Source organism: Haematobia irritans, chromosome 5, assembly GCF_050003625.1.
Source record: "Haematobia irritans isolate KBUSLIRL chromosome 5, ASM5000362v1, whole genome shotgun sequence".
Taxonomy (NCBI): Eukaryota; Metazoa; Arthropoda; class Insecta; order Diptera; family Muscidae; genus Haematobia; species Haematobia irritans.
The window spans coordinates 102,583,019-102,599,063 of record NC_134401.1 but is presented as its reverse complement, the minus strand read 5'-3'; the positions used below and the strand labels follow the sequence as shown (position 1 = coordinate 102,599,063).

General features: G+C 31.4%; 1 protein-coding gene across 1 annotated transcript; it reads left to right on the top strand.

The window, feature by feature from the left end:
- The first annotated feature begins 14,634 nt into the window (after positions 1-14,634).
- LOC142238714 (uncharacterized) lies at positions 14,635-15,800 on the top strand. The gene is made up of 2 exons (XM_075310423.1): positions 14,635-14,792; positions 15,185-15,800. Exons 1-2 carry the CDS (start codon positions 14,790-14,792, stop codon positions 15,596-15,598), a joined length of 417 nt encoding a protein of 138 aa, XP_075166538.1. The 5' UTR covers positions 14,635-14,789; the 3' UTR covers positions 15,599-15,800.
- The last annotated feature ends 245 nt before the right edge of the window (positions 15,801-16,045 follow it).

Here is a 16,045-nt window from a genome sequence, read left to right as displayed (position 1 = left end):
AGGGTCCCTTTATATGGGGGCTATACGTAAAAGTGGACCGATATGGCCCATTTTCAATACCATCCGACCTACATCGATAACAACTACTTGTGCCAAGTTTCAAGTCGATAGATTGTTTCGTTCGGAAGTTAGCGTGATTTCAACAGACGGACGGACGGACGAACGGACATGCTTAGATCGATTCAGAATTTCACCACGACCCAGAATATATCTACTTTATGGGGTCTTAGAGCAATATTTCGATGTGTTACAAACGGAATGACAAAGTTAATATACCCCCATCCTATGATGGAGGGTATAAAAATTTATAAGGTAAAATGCAGTATATGCTCCAAAGCCTCTAGAACAGTTTCAACAAAGTTTTCTTTTTATTATACCCATTTTTGTTGTCTTAAGGTGTGTTTTACTAATAGCTTCCTTATTAAGTGAAGCCCGCCTAAAGGCGGGCTTGGGCATTAGAGGGTTAACCAAGCAATTTTCTTAATCTTCATAAATAAGAAATGCCTACACTGAAAAAGCAGTGAACTCACCAGGAAGAAAACTTTTTGTTAATTTTAGAAATTTTTGAATATTTTTAGAAAATTTTAACTAAACAGTATTACAATCGCTTGCATCACGCCGATATCACAAAAATAAGTAAATATTTGTCGACAAATTCAATAAAATTTATTTGACATAGTTATTTTTTTTCACTTGTTAAAGAAAATTTTGTAGTTTAAAGGAAAAAATTGGAGTTAAAAAGGCAAGAATGTCTTTAGTGACAGACGAAGTTTATGATGGACGCATTTTTGGTAAAATTTACAAATTTAAAGAAATAATGAACTATTTTGTGAGAAGTACGAATTTAGTAAATCTTTTTGCTTAATTTGTGTATAATTGTTTCCCGTTTTTTGGTTCATTTAGCTAACGTACGCAAAAAATTATTAGAGTAAAGGAAACTTTCTGGAAACATAATAATTCCATGAACTAAAATAAAGTTAAATTGGCTTTAGTGAAATAGAGAGTTTACTTTTCTTGAGTGTATAGTCTCAAGATAAGTTCATAAATGATATAGAATATGACCAAATATGATGTGGTCATATTGGAAGCTAAATCTAAATCTTGATATCCGACATGAATATCAAATGCCTTATTTTGGACCAAATCTGATTCAAATGGTACCAATGCACTATGGGCGGAAATCGCAAAACAGCGGCGAAAAGTCAAATTTTCAAAATGAAAAATTATTGTTAATTTATAAAGTTAATTTAAAACTTGGCAACCCTGTTCAGGAGAAAAAGGCTGCCAATGTTTACCAAAATTTATGCCAGTTGCGTTTAATCAAGGCGAACAAAAATTGACAAATTTCGTGCTTAATTTTTTTCGCAATAAAAGTGAATAAAGAAAACTTTTAAATGTAGATTCTAAGAGGAGGTTTATTAGTTCAAAATGTTGTAAAGACTTTACAAAATATTTTTGTTTTTGAACTTGAATTTATGGATTCCAAAGTGCGGTTTATATGTGAAAATTGTAACACATACGTATATTTGGGAGGAATAGAACTAGAAATGTTAACGATTGTTAATGAAAATTTTTGCTTATTATTGTTCGTGAGGAAGTATACTTTTACGTGCTGTAAAGTTTGTCTGCCCAAACTTGCCCATACTAAAATAAATGTAAGGGTTTTATAGTCCAATTTGGGAAAATCGGGCGATACATATATATGGTAGCTATATCTAAATCTGAACCGAATTTGATGAAATTTTGCACACTTTAAGGGTGCTATAAAAAATTACTTTGTGTTAAATTTGAAGACAATCGGGTGGTAAATAAGCGCAGTATGGTCTAATTTGTCGAAATCGGGCGATACATATATATGGGGGCTATATGTAACTTTGATCCATTTTTCCATAAAAAATTACTTGAATAAAAATTAAATGATTTCATTTCAATTCACTTTCAATTAATTTTTTATTGATTCAACAAAAATTTAATTGATGTTGATTGCAAAACTCAACGTAACTATTTCAAACTACTGTCTTAACTTTTTTAATTTGATTAAACAAATATATACAGCCGTAAGTTCGGCCAGGCCGAATCTTATGTACCCTCCACCATGGATTGCGTAGAAAGCTCTACAATCGAATAATTTGATTTGTCTTAACCCATATGGAGGCAGATTGATTACCTACATAAAACAAGTTCTTGATCGGTTTATATAATGAGACTATAAACAATTATGATTTTATATGAACCAAATTTCGCACGGTTATTAGAGATCTAAATCTCAACAGGATCGGATGAAATTTGCACTTGCAGGAAGCGCAGGAAATCAAATCAAGTGAGGATCGGTTTAAATGGGGGCCATATATAATTTTGAACCGATATGAAGCAATTTTTGTGTGGTTGTTAGATACCATATACTTACACCACGTACCAAGTTTCAACCGAATCGAATGGAATTTGCTCCGCCAAGAGGCTGCGGATGTCAAATCAGGGGTCGGTTTATATATGTATATAATTATGGGCCGATATGGATAAATTTTTGCATTATTATTAGAGATCATATACTAACACCACATACCAAATTTAAACCGGATCGGATGAAATTTGACCTCGAAGATGCTCCGCAAGCCAAATCTGTGGGATCGGTTTATATGGGGACTATATATAATTATAGACCGATATGGGTCAATTTTTGCATTATTGTTAGAGGCCATATTCTAACACCACGTACCTAGTTTCAATCGGATCGGATGAAATTTGCTTCTTCCCGAGGCACTGCAAGCCAAATCTGGGGATAGGTTTATATGGCGACCGATATGGGTCCATAATTATATAGGGGTCGGTTTATATAGGGGCTATACGTAAAAGTGGTTCGATATAGCCCATTTGCAATACTATATTACCTACATCAATAAAAACTACTGGTGCCAAGTTTCAAGTCGATAGATTGTTTCGTTCGGAAGTTAGCGTGATTTCAACAGACGGACGGATGGACTTTATGTGGTCTGAGACCAAGATTTCGATGTGTTACAAACGGAATGCTATACCAAAACATGTGTTTGAAATAAAGATCTTGAGAAAAAATGTGATAAGTTCATATCACATTTTGAAAATGAATTAATATGCAATTTAGTAAAATAATTAAATTACCTAATAAAGGGTGGTTAAAATTTCAAGGGCCGATGTTGATTTTGAATTAAACACAAACTATTTAGGAAATTATTGTAATTTTATTTTATTATGATATATTGGTATTACTCAATTATGTATGGAACAAAATATCGGTCAAATGGGCGCCGCGACCTTGGTGCCACACCTTCATCCGATGGTCCAAATTTTCGATGACACTGGGACATAATGGAGGTTCTATGCCGTTAATGTGCCGAATTATCTCATCCTTTAGATCTTGAATTGTTGCTGGCTTATCTTTCTCTCAAATAACCCCAAAGAAAAAAGTCCAACGTTGTCAAATCACATGATCTTGGCGGCCAATTGACATCGCCATTACGTGAGATAACGCGGCCATTGAATTTGTTGCGCAAAAGAGCCATTGTTTCGTTAGCTGTGTGGCAAGTGGCACCGTCCTGCTGAAACCACATATCGTCCACATCCATATCTTCCAATTCGGGCAATAAAAAGTCCGTTATCATCTCACGATAGCGAACACCATTCACAGTAACTGCCTGACCGGCCTCATTTTGGAAAAAATACGGCCCGATGATGCCGCCAGCCCATAAACCGCACCAAACAGTCACTCTTTGTGAGTGCATTGGTCTTTCGACAATCACTCTTGGATTCTCATTTGCCCAAATGCGGCAATTCTGTTTATTGGCGAATCCATTGAGGTGAAAATGTGCCCCATCACTGAAGATGATTTTCTTCGAAAATTTTCATAATAAGTTTGGATAACTTTAACACGTTGTTGGATTGCGTATCTCTCCATGGTTCAAATTGAGTAAGTCTGAAATAGAGAAATGTCAAATAAAATTCGGAAAAAAACTTGGCGTTTAGTTGTGGTTCCATTCCATTTGTCGTGGACATGCTACCACGGTTGCCACAGTTGATTGAATTCTACCAAAAATGATAGATTTTTTTTACTGTTTTGTAGATTGGTAGAATTCCTAATGATTTGGTAGATTTTTCAAAGTATCCCTCTCCAATTAAAAGTACTTCATAAACTTTTTATATATATAAAATAAAGATTTTCCTATAGAAATAAAATTTTGACAAAATTTTCTTTAGAAATAAAATTTTCACAAAATTTTCTATAGAAATCACATTTTGAAAAAAAAAAATTATAGAAATAAAATTTTGACAAAATTTTCTATAGAAACAAAATTTTTGCAAAATTTTCTATAGAAATAAAATTTTGACAAAATTTTCTATAGCAATAAAATTTTGACAAAGTTTTCTATAGAAATAAAGTTTTGACAAAATTTTCTATAGAAATCAAATTTTGACAAAATTTCCTATAGAAATAAAATTTTGACAAAATTTTCTATAGAAATAAAATTTTGACAAAATTTTCTACAGCAATAAAATTTTGAAAAAATTTTCTATAGAAATCAAATTTTGAAAAAAAATTCTATAGAAATCGAATTTTGAAAATATTTTCTATTGAAATCAAATTTTGAAAAAAATTTCTATAGCAATAAAATTTTGAAAAAATTTTAGATAGAAATCAAATTTTGACAAAATTTCCCATAGAAATAAAATTTTGACAAAATTTTCTATAGAAATAAAATTTTGACAAAATTTCCTATAGAAAAAAAAATGTTGACAAAATTTTCTATAGAAAAAAAATGTTGACAAAATTTTCTATAGAAATAAAATTTGACAACATTTTCTATAGAAATCAAATTTTGAAAAAAAAACTGTTTATAGCAATAAAAGTTTGACAAAATTTTCTATAGAAATCAAATTTTGACAAAATTTCCTATAGAAATAAAATTTTGACAAAATTTTCTATGGAAATAAAATTTTGACAAAATTTTCTATAGAAATAAAATTTTGACAAAAATTCCTATAAAAATAAAATGTTGACAAAATTTTCTAAAGAAATCAAATTTTGACAAAATTTTCTATAGAAATAAAATTTTGACAAAATTTTATATAGAAATAAAAATTTGAAAAAAATTTCTATAGCAATAAAATTTTGACAAAATTTCCTATAGAAATCAAATTTTGACAAAATTTTCTATAGAAATAAAATTTGACAAAACTTTCTATAGAAATAAAATTTTAACAAAATTTTCCATAGAAATAAAATTTTGACAAAATTTTCTATAGAAATGAAATTTTTTAAAATTTTCTATAGAAATAAAATTTTGACAAAATTTCCTATAGAAATAAAATTTTGACAAAATTTTCTATAGAAATAAAATTTTGACAAAATTTTCTATAGAAATAAAATTTTGACAAAATTTTCTATAGAAATAAAATTTTGACAAAATTTTCTATAGAAATAAAATTTTGACAAAATTTTCTATAGAAATAAAGTTTTGACAAAATTTTCTATAGAAATAAAATTTTGAAAAAAAATTCTATAGCAATAAAATTTTGACAAAATTTTCTATAGAAATCAAATTTTGGCAAAATTTCCTATAGAAATAAAATTCTGACAATTTTTTATAGAAATAAAAATTTGCCAAAATTTTCTTTAGAAATAAAATTTTGACAAAATTTTTTATAGAAATAAAATTTTGACAAAATTTTCATAAATTTTTTTAAGAAATTAAATTAAAAAAAATTGATTTGGTAAAATTTTCTTCAAAACTTGCTAGAATATTTTTGACTCGAGTGGCAACCGTGCATACTACCCCATCCTTCAATGTAGACTATAGCCTTAATCATATGTGGGAATAGGTCCCATAATTTACTAGCAGTGTGGGCTGGATGATAAGGACCCTGTGGGATCTGTGAGATCAGGAAAAAGTATTTTTGATTTGGTAAAATTTTCTTCAAAACTTGGTAGATTATTTTTGACTCGAGTGGCAACCGTGCATGCTACCCCATCCATCAATGTAGACTATAGTCTTAGTCATCTGTGGGAATAGGTCCCATCATTTAGTAGCAGTGTGGGCTTTACACAAGACTCGGATGGAAGCCGCTCTGACCCTCCGATACATGATAAGGACCCTGTGCACACAGAAAACAAATTGTTTGGAAATCAGTTGTACTCACGAAAATTGTACACTCAGAATTAAATATCAGTTGTGCTGATCTATTTCCTTCAATCACAAGCGTTTGTCTGTCTTTAATATCATTTTATTATAATTTCAATAGATTTTCGTTTGTAATTGCAAACAAATGGTTGTAGAAACTAACTGCCTCTATTTTGAAAAAAAAAATATTTAAATTCGATAGATATGACCTACCTTAAATAAATTTTTATTTTAACAAATTATTTAGTATCAAAGGAAGGCATATTTTTGTAGGCTTCAAATTGTTTTAAAAAAGAAACGCATATATATTGTATGTAGGATAGGAATGACAATATTTATTAGCTGTGGTTTTTAACTTTTCATTGAACCTGCCGTTTTGTATCTGGTAATAGCTGTGGACCATTTTTGATGTGATATGATATTGTGGGTAAGTTTTGGAATTAGTTTTATAAACTCTAGCAGTGATACCTATACCCCGTAACTTTCTAATTTTATTTCTTAATTTCCCTACGATAGTGACCCATTTTTAAGCAATCCAGCACTATGTACTCTGGACGCCACCTTGGGCAGAAAAAACTCTGGTTAACCAGCGATATAGTCCCGGATTTTAAGAAGCTACATTGCAGGTACGAAAGCATTTGGATGTGGAAAATCGTACTAAATTTGCACGATTTTATCAATTTTTTCACACCACGAATATTCAATCCATAAAAAAGGACAATATAAATATCCATCCATAAAAAAGGACAATATATTTTTGATGCTGTCGAAGTCAGGTACATAATGTCCGAGAAAATAAGAGGGTTGCGGCAACCATACTACATGTTCACCGTAAAAATTTTTTTTTTGCTTTAAGAATCTGGGTGTGGATACATTTTGATGCAATGAGTAGAGATTCTAGACAAATATTTGTATCTACTAATTACATATGTTACATTTAGCGTATTTAGATTTATTTGTACCACTATACCTTTAAGTAAATAAAATATAATATTTCACTGTGAAGTAATTGATTTTAAATATATTTTTAATTCGGTCATGATTATTATTTAGGTTGGGCAACATAACCGAATGATGAATGTAGTCACAACCAATATCGTCGGCAGACCCAACCAACACCATATGCGGTATTAGTTGTGTCGACCGAATCAGTCGGGTGACACAACTGCCAACAGGTAGTTGCTACAACTGCCAAAAGGAGGTTGGCAAGAAATTCGATTGTCACAACCAATCTGTATTCTATGTGTGGGATCTGTGAAATCAGCTAAAATACAGAGTAAAGAAATAATAAAAGTCCAAATCTTCCATAGGGACCTTACCATCCATGGGAGGGTTAAATTCGTATCTAATATCTTCATAGTTGACATTTTTCTACTGTCAAACAGCTTCCTCTTCCATGAAATGAGTTTAACCGTCATATGTATATCATTGTTTTTTTTTCTATCGTTATTTTTTATTAATGTTTTTGGAGCACCAAGGACTAATTATTATATGGACCAGTCGCCAAAAACTTCTCTAAATATTCCACATAAAAATGAGGACGTTGCATTTATAAGGATAATCAATTCATATCTCCCCGCTCCAAGAACATCATCGGATATTCGAAAACAATATGCTGCGACTGAGAGGAGCTACAAAAGAAAACATACAAAGTCAAGAAGGCTTTTTATTCCCATAGTTTGTGGATAAAATTAAGATTGTGGCAAAGGTGATGTAAAAGAAAACTAATGGCTATGCTCAAATGTATAATAAATTATTCTCAATCAATATTTGTAATAGGCTCTGATTAACACAAAAAAAGGCAATTTTTTACCGGCCGCAATAATTTGGCAATTTCATTTTAATTGTGGAAACTGACACCCTCTAACATTTGAATTGTGAATTTTAAGTCTATGTTTAAGAAATAAAGATTGGATTAGAGATTGTAACCACAATAAAAACAATAAATTTTCAAAATTTTAAAAAGTCTTAATTTTTTTTCGACGTTAGTTTCGAATGCTAAATTTTTGAATTTTCCAAAATTTCGGTATCGAAAAATGTTATGCAAATATTATTAATAAAATAAACAAATTAAACGAAAGTTCATAAAAAATTGATTTGAATTCTTTTTTCATTAAATTTAGGGCATGAATCTTTGAAATTTGCGTCCGTCCGTTATAATCGTACACTAAACAAGTATATATGGTCGTAAGTTCGGCCAGGCCGAATCTTATATACTCTCCACCATGGATAGCGTAGAAACTTCTACGAAAGACTGTCATCCAGAATCGAATTACTTGGGTTGTGGTATCTTAAATCGTTTTCTAAATTGTGATTTAGTCCATACGTGGTATATATTAGACACACCCTCAAAAAAAATCGCTTCTTTAACATATGTTCCAAACATATTTTGCAGGAAGGGCATATATTATTGGATACTGCCGAAACATTAATATGTTTGTTTTATGTGAACATATTATATGTTTGGAGGCATTTTGAGCCCAAAAATATTATATGCTTGGAAGAATTTTTCCCAAAGACGATTGTGCTCATTCCCTAACATACTCGTTATTTTCACTTCCACGAAATATTTTTGTTCTTGGCACCTTTTTCTGTAATAAAAATAATGTTGAAGAAATTATTCACTTTTATAAATTTTTTAAATTTTAACTTTCGCCTGCACGGAGAATCGAACCGAGGACCATACAGTTTGTAAGCCAACACACTATCCACTGGGCTACGTAGCTGTTATGGTCACCAGCAGATAATTGTCGTTATAAGGTACATTTATATAGCATAGTTGGCAGCGCCCACGAGCCCATGCAAACATAACATTATTTAACAGAAACATACATTTGTTTGCTACGTGGAGCAGTGGTTAGCATGTCTGCCTTGCATGCAAAGGGTCGTGGGTTCAATCCCTGCTCCGACCGAACACTTTTTTTTGTTTTAATTTACACATTTATATTAATACTATATTAAATTCTTATAATGAAACTTCGAAATGTGGGTTATTAAAGATATATAGTCAGTAACAGTGCTTGATATAAACGAAATTGACTGATTTTTGGATAAAATATTATTTTTTTATTGCAAAAATAACAATTTTGTAACAAAAAACTGTTTTTGGTACAAAACTTTAAAATTTGGAAGGAATTCAAAAACTCCAACAAAAGAACGTGGAGTTGAGTATAAACATACATAAATAATTTTTTAATATAAACATACATTTATTTCGGCGTGAACAGTTTTTTACTGGCATTTAACACCATCGCTCTAAAATGCCTTTTATTTTTCTTTAATAATTCATTTTAAAGAAAGTAAACTTTTTAAATTGTTTTAGCTGCAAAACTCGAACTTAATGCCCGCTTTTATATTTGAAGGTGTCCGTCAACTCCTCGTGGACTACTTATTAATAAAGAGGAACTAAACTTTGTTTTTATAAATTTTACTGTGTAATTTTTCACTATTTCCTCCTTATTTCATTTTACTGTCCCAAATCTAAAAAGAGTATAGTGCCCTTTCGTTATTTTTATGAAGACCCCTGATTTCTTTTAACGAACCAAGAAAAAAAGTGTGCCCATAATGCCAAAATGATAAACAAAACACATGTCCACACATACATAAAATGCTGCTCTCAATGCGAAAACATATGCTGTTTGTTTTTCAAATGTCTATTCTCTTGGTTCCGAATGTCTATTCCCTTTATTCAAATTAAATAATATTTAGACTTAGGCATATCAAATGTATGGCCTTACGATAAAACAGTTTTCCGAAACAACGTACAAGCGGGTTTCACAGAAATTGTTCTCTTTTGATTCTTTCGCTGTGTTATGTTGATATGTTTCGTCAACTCTCCATATCTATTTCTTTCTCTATACTCTCTCTGTTGCTTTGAATAAAATATCTCAACATATGTATGTTTAGTCGAAATTTTGTAAATTTATATATGTTTGCATTCACACATATGATTTTTATGAAACATTCATGCCCCAAACATAATATATTCTAACATATTAACATAGATGTCCCAAACACTTAGTGTTAGTTTAGGAACATTGCATGTTTGCACTTAAATATATTGTGTTTTAAAATTGTGCCCGAAACACATTTTGTTTATATCGGAACATATGAAAAACATATTTTTCTAAGAGTGCAAAAAAGGTAAATATGTGTAGGTAAGTCTACAAATAATTAAGAATCGATATGGACTTTTGCACGGTTCGTAGGGAGCCAGAATTGAAATATGGGGGCAATATACAATTATGAACTTGATATTGACTAATTTTTGTGCGATTGGGGATCGATTTATCTGAGGGCTATATATAACTATAGACTGATATGGACCTAATTAGGCATGGTTGTTAACGGCCATATACTAGCACAATGTACCAAGAGGCTCCAAACCAAATCTCGGGATCGGTTTATATGGGGTCTATATATGATTATGGACTGATATGGACCACTTTTGGCATGTTAAATATCATATACTACCACCATGTACCAAATTTCAACCAAATCGGATGAATTTTGCTTCTCCAAAAGCCACCGATGGTCAAATCTGGGTATCATTTTATATGGGGGCTATATATAATTATGGACTGATATGAACCAATTCCTGTATGGTTGTTGGATACCATATACTAACATCATGTACCAAATTTCAACCGAATCGGATGAATTTTGCTCTTCCAAGGGGCTCCGGAGGTCAAATTTGGGGATCGGTTTATACGGGGGCTTATATAATTATGGACCAATTTCGACCAATTTTTACATTGGTGTTTGAAGCCATATATTAACACCACGTACCAAATACCACCTGAATCAGATGAATTTTGGTCTTCCAAGAGGCTCCGGAGGTCAAATCTGCTGATCGGTTTATATGGGGGCTATATAATTATTGACCGATGTGGACAAATTTTTGCAAGGTTGTTAGAGACCATATACTAACACCATGTACCAAATTTCAGCCGGATCGGATGAAATTTCCTTCTCTTAGAGGCTCCGCAAGCTAAATCTGGGGATCGGTTTATATGAGGGCTATATATAATTATGGACAGATGTGGACCAATTTTTGCATGGTTGCTAAAGATCATATACTAACACCATGTACAAAATTTCAGCCGGATCGGATGAAATTTGCTTCTCTTAGAGGGTCTGCAAGCCAAATTTGGGGGTCCGTTTATATGGGGGCTATACGTAAAAGTGGACCGATATGGCCCATTTGCAATACCATCCGACCTACATCAATAACAACTACTTGTGACAAGTTTCAAGTCGATAGCTTGTTTCCTTCGGAAGTTAGCGTGATTTCAACAGACGGACGGACGGACATGCTCAGATCGACTCAGAATTTCACCACGACCCAGAATATATATACTTTATGGGGTCTTAGAGCAATATTTCGATGTGTTACAAACGGAATGACAAAGTTAATATACCCCCATCCTATGGTGGAGGGTATAAAAATAGGAATATTTTAAATTTACGTCCCTCTATTAAAGTCTTTGCATTAAGACCAAGTTTCCTTAATATATAAGAAGCAGCTTCGTTAGCTCAATACCAAAATTGAACCTAAATTGCTAGGTTCAAGTGCGGGAGGTGGCAATTGGGGCTCTTAAAGACCGGAAATATGATAGTACCGATCTTGCCTCTCTAGCAAAACTTCTGTCGTCTTCATTTATTAGCTGTGGTTTTCCACCAAGGACAATGGTGTACACTGAAAAAATGATGCAAAAACCCCGGTCCAAAGAAGCGGGGAATTGAAGTAAGGACAGCTTTAAGCCGAATCCTCTTTTAAATTTTAGTTTTGCGTACTTGATTCTAGGAAACAAATTTATTAAATATTTAGTCGTTTTTCACCTTTTTTATTCATGTGCTTTCAAAGTCCATTTAAAACGCGTTAATGACAACTTAAATTTCCAAATTCAGACATGACTTCAAATAGAAATTATGTTTTTTTTAAGTAGAAAAGTCTTTAAAAGAAAATTCGTATTTTTTGAATGCTTATATTTCTTTTAGTCAAGACATATAAAGGCAACAATAAATTGCCCAAAAACTGTTTGGTGAGTGCAGGGTCGATTCAACGTAATACATGACGTAGTGGATAGTAAGTGGCAAAAAACCTACAACCTGAAATGAGCGTAAGGTAAGTTCAAAAACGCACACTATTTAACAGTAAAGAAAAAAGGTTAGAAGAGCAAGGGGAGTCGCTGCACTTATACGAATGTGGTGAATTTTTAAACATCGCGTTTAAAATTGTATGGTTTTCTTAAGCGAACGCATGTACAAGAAATAGTGACCGCTCCCCAACCGCTTTCATCCAGCCTGACTTCAAAAAAAAGTTCGTCTTATAATTGGATAACATTTTGGAAGCAGTTTGTTGCCATGGGCACACCAATAAATCAACAAGACTCAGCATCGTCACATAAACCACTTTTATTTAATCGTAGAATGACTGATATATCAGCATTTCATTTCGTCAAAAAGCGGCTGTCCAAAGGGTAACACAGCAATGGATTCCAGAAATTAGATTACATGCATTCATTTTTATTAGTTAAGTAATTAATACGCTAGTATTAACGCAGTTTCTTTTACGTGTAAGAATTAACGTATGCATTAAATCAAAAGGCTTATGGCCAGTTTCTCATCCTCCGATTAATTTTAACCGGAGGATAGACCTCCGGTTAGTAAAATTTTTGTATGGGATCAGCTGTTTTATCGACACGATAAATAATAAAACAACATTGAGAAACTGGCCCTTAGGAAACAAACAACCTAAACTACACACGCTAACAAAAGACTTAGGACACGAACAACTTAAAACACACATGTGAACAAAAGACTTAGGACACGCACAACTTAAAAACCACATGTGAACCAAAGACTTAGGAAACAAAAAACTTAAAAAAAACACTCAAACCCATGTGTTAAATTTAAATTCCAAATAATTTAAAAAAACGCTTCGTTATGATTTTAGTATTTTATTAAAATTATATTATAGTACATTAAACAGTATTATTTTAATTGACTAGCTTTACCAATATTCAAGCTATTAATTAACGAGAATATTGCGCGATTTTTATTGTCGATGTTAACTATATATTTAGAGGAGAAAGACTAACAGCCAAATATAATTAGAATTGACTATAGCCTATCGGTTGTTTGTTCTGATCAATTACTTGGATAAATGTGTTAAACCGATTTATTTAAAATATAAACTTATAAATTTTATTAGCATTTGCTAGCACTTGTACGGCATTATATAGAAGCTGTGATTAATTTAATGTTAATCATTTACAGCGAAAAAAAGCATGCCCGGTTCCAAAGATTTTGTCTTTACTTTAACAATTTTGGTATTGATTCCGAGCCAAAGAAGCTGAGAATACAAGTAAGGATACTTTTAAGAAACAATTTTCTTTTAAACTTGGGTTTTGTGTACTTGCTTCTAGGAAGCAAATTTTAATTTATCATTTCTTCAGCTTTTTTTCTTCATATGCTATCACAGTCCTTTAAGAACGAGTTAACGACAACTTTATTTTCCAAATTCAGACTCGACTTCCAGTAGAAATTATGCTATGTTTCAAGTAAAACACATGTCCTATATTTGAATGAATTTTTGCTTTGTAGTCAAGATGCAAAAAGACAAGATTAAAGACAATTTTAAAAAATTTTTCTTTCATATTATGATACCCATTTTTAATTCAAATCACTTAATTATAAGAACAATACGACTTCATTGAAAAGTTTATCGACTTTTGGACGAGGAAAAAAACTTTATATTAGAGAAATGCGTCTTCTAACATATGCTAAGCAAAATTTGCATTCGTATTTTAAAGACATGAAATCTTCGGCCTAACGACAATATTTTTTTAGTGTAATAACAAAGATAATTTAATTTATTTATCATATTAACGGCCATTTTCATGTAGCTCCGTTAGGCTTTAACTGCCAGTTAACAGAAAGAAAAATTTAAATATCTTTTCTCCGGTTAACTTTAACTGAACAATTTTCAGCAGTTAAGTTTCTAACTGGCATATGGAATATATACGCAAGATCACAGATATGTAGATATCACGGCTTAAAAGTTCGTTAGCTAACGTAGCACTAACAGAGCTGCATGAAAATGGGGGTAAATGATATGAAATGAAATAAAATGAAGTAAAATGAAACCAGAGTGGTTATAATCAAATACATCTAGCCAACTCATAAGTGCTTTCTTGTCCCTTTTATAGATAGTACATTTCTCCAGTAAATATATTTGTTAATTTTTTTCTCCATTAGAAATATGAAACATGGCAAACTAAGGTACATTAGGAGGTGAAAGAAGAATGTACGATGACGATAATCAGAGCGAGAGTATATGGTAGAAAATTATAATACAATTTCACATTTAGGTGTGAAACGAAAAAAAAATCTAACAAAAATCAGATTTTCCCCATATCTTCAGTTCACAATTTTAATATAAAAAGCGCAGATCACTTAACATTTCAAGAATATAATTACAAAGTATTTCACTGAAGATTGTACACTACGCTGTATGCGAAATAACGCAAAGAAATTTCATCAGCTCATATAGAAAATATAAAAAAATATAGTATTTAAAATTTCTCAAAATATATTGGAAATAGGAATTGTCAACCCGATTAAAAAAATATAATCATGGTGAGTACGAAAAAATGTGTGAAATATTCGAATACCTAAGGAATATGCCAGTGTTCCCACAAAAAGATATAGTAAAATATTGTGAAATGATTTGAAATAAATCTAATTTACATTGCTCAAATGCTTAAGGAATAAATAAAATCTGTATGATGATGCCAATTATCACTAAATTGGCAAAAAAATGAAGCTTAAATTACTCTAATAAATAGCTTATAAAACCCCAGTTTCAAATCAATCATTTATGCCGAATATTTTATTAAAACTGCTAATAAAATTTACAATATATAGAAAATCAACAATTCTAAATTATATATTTAAGTATAAAAAAATATAAAATTTAAATAATTTAATTTAAATAGTGTCTAATAATATTTTTTTTTGCCTCATTATAGCATTACATCACAGAAATTGCCTTTGGGCTAACTATACTCGTAACCCTGATGACAATCAATCAAATATCTGCTGTTCCAGTTTATAATGACATTGATCGAATCATACTATCTCCTGTTGGTGCTATTGATCGGCTTGATGAGGATTACTATTTAAGCTATGATCGCTCATCGGAACGTCAATCCAAATATGTGAATAGTGATTCCCTAAAGACTGGTTATTATTACATAGATAATGGCAAGATCATACCAGTAAGCAGAAGGGACATAAATGCCGATCAACGACGTGATGACTCCTTAAGCAATAGCATTGACTCATCTGATTCAGTTGATGGCATTAAATTCACACCTCTGGTGCGTTACAAAGAAACCCAAACCAGACGTAAGAAGTTGTTTGTACCCAATTTTTTCGGATGAACAAATCAAAGGGAGATTTCATTTTTCCAATGGGGAAATGAATTTGTTCGTTTAGAGAGAACAGACTGATGTTGTTTTTTAATAATTAAGTTATACTATAAGAGTTATAAAAAAGTATATATAGTTGTATATTGTGAAACACACAAAATAATATTTAATATGAAAATACAAAAAAAAAAAAACATTTATATAAACAAATGAAGAGCAAGCCTTTTTATTATTATTGGCAAGGGCCAGGGACGACAACATTTTTCATTAACGTTCACTTAGTGTAACTTAATTAAATTGCATTTTAAAACAATCCAGCCAAATGTGGAGGGTACCAAAAATTTAGCGATATAAATTGTATTGCCCTATTTATTTATGGGTTCAAATGGAAAACTACACGCAAAAAAATAATTCTTTCCTCCCAAACGAAATTTTAGACAAACAAAGTTCGTTTCTCAT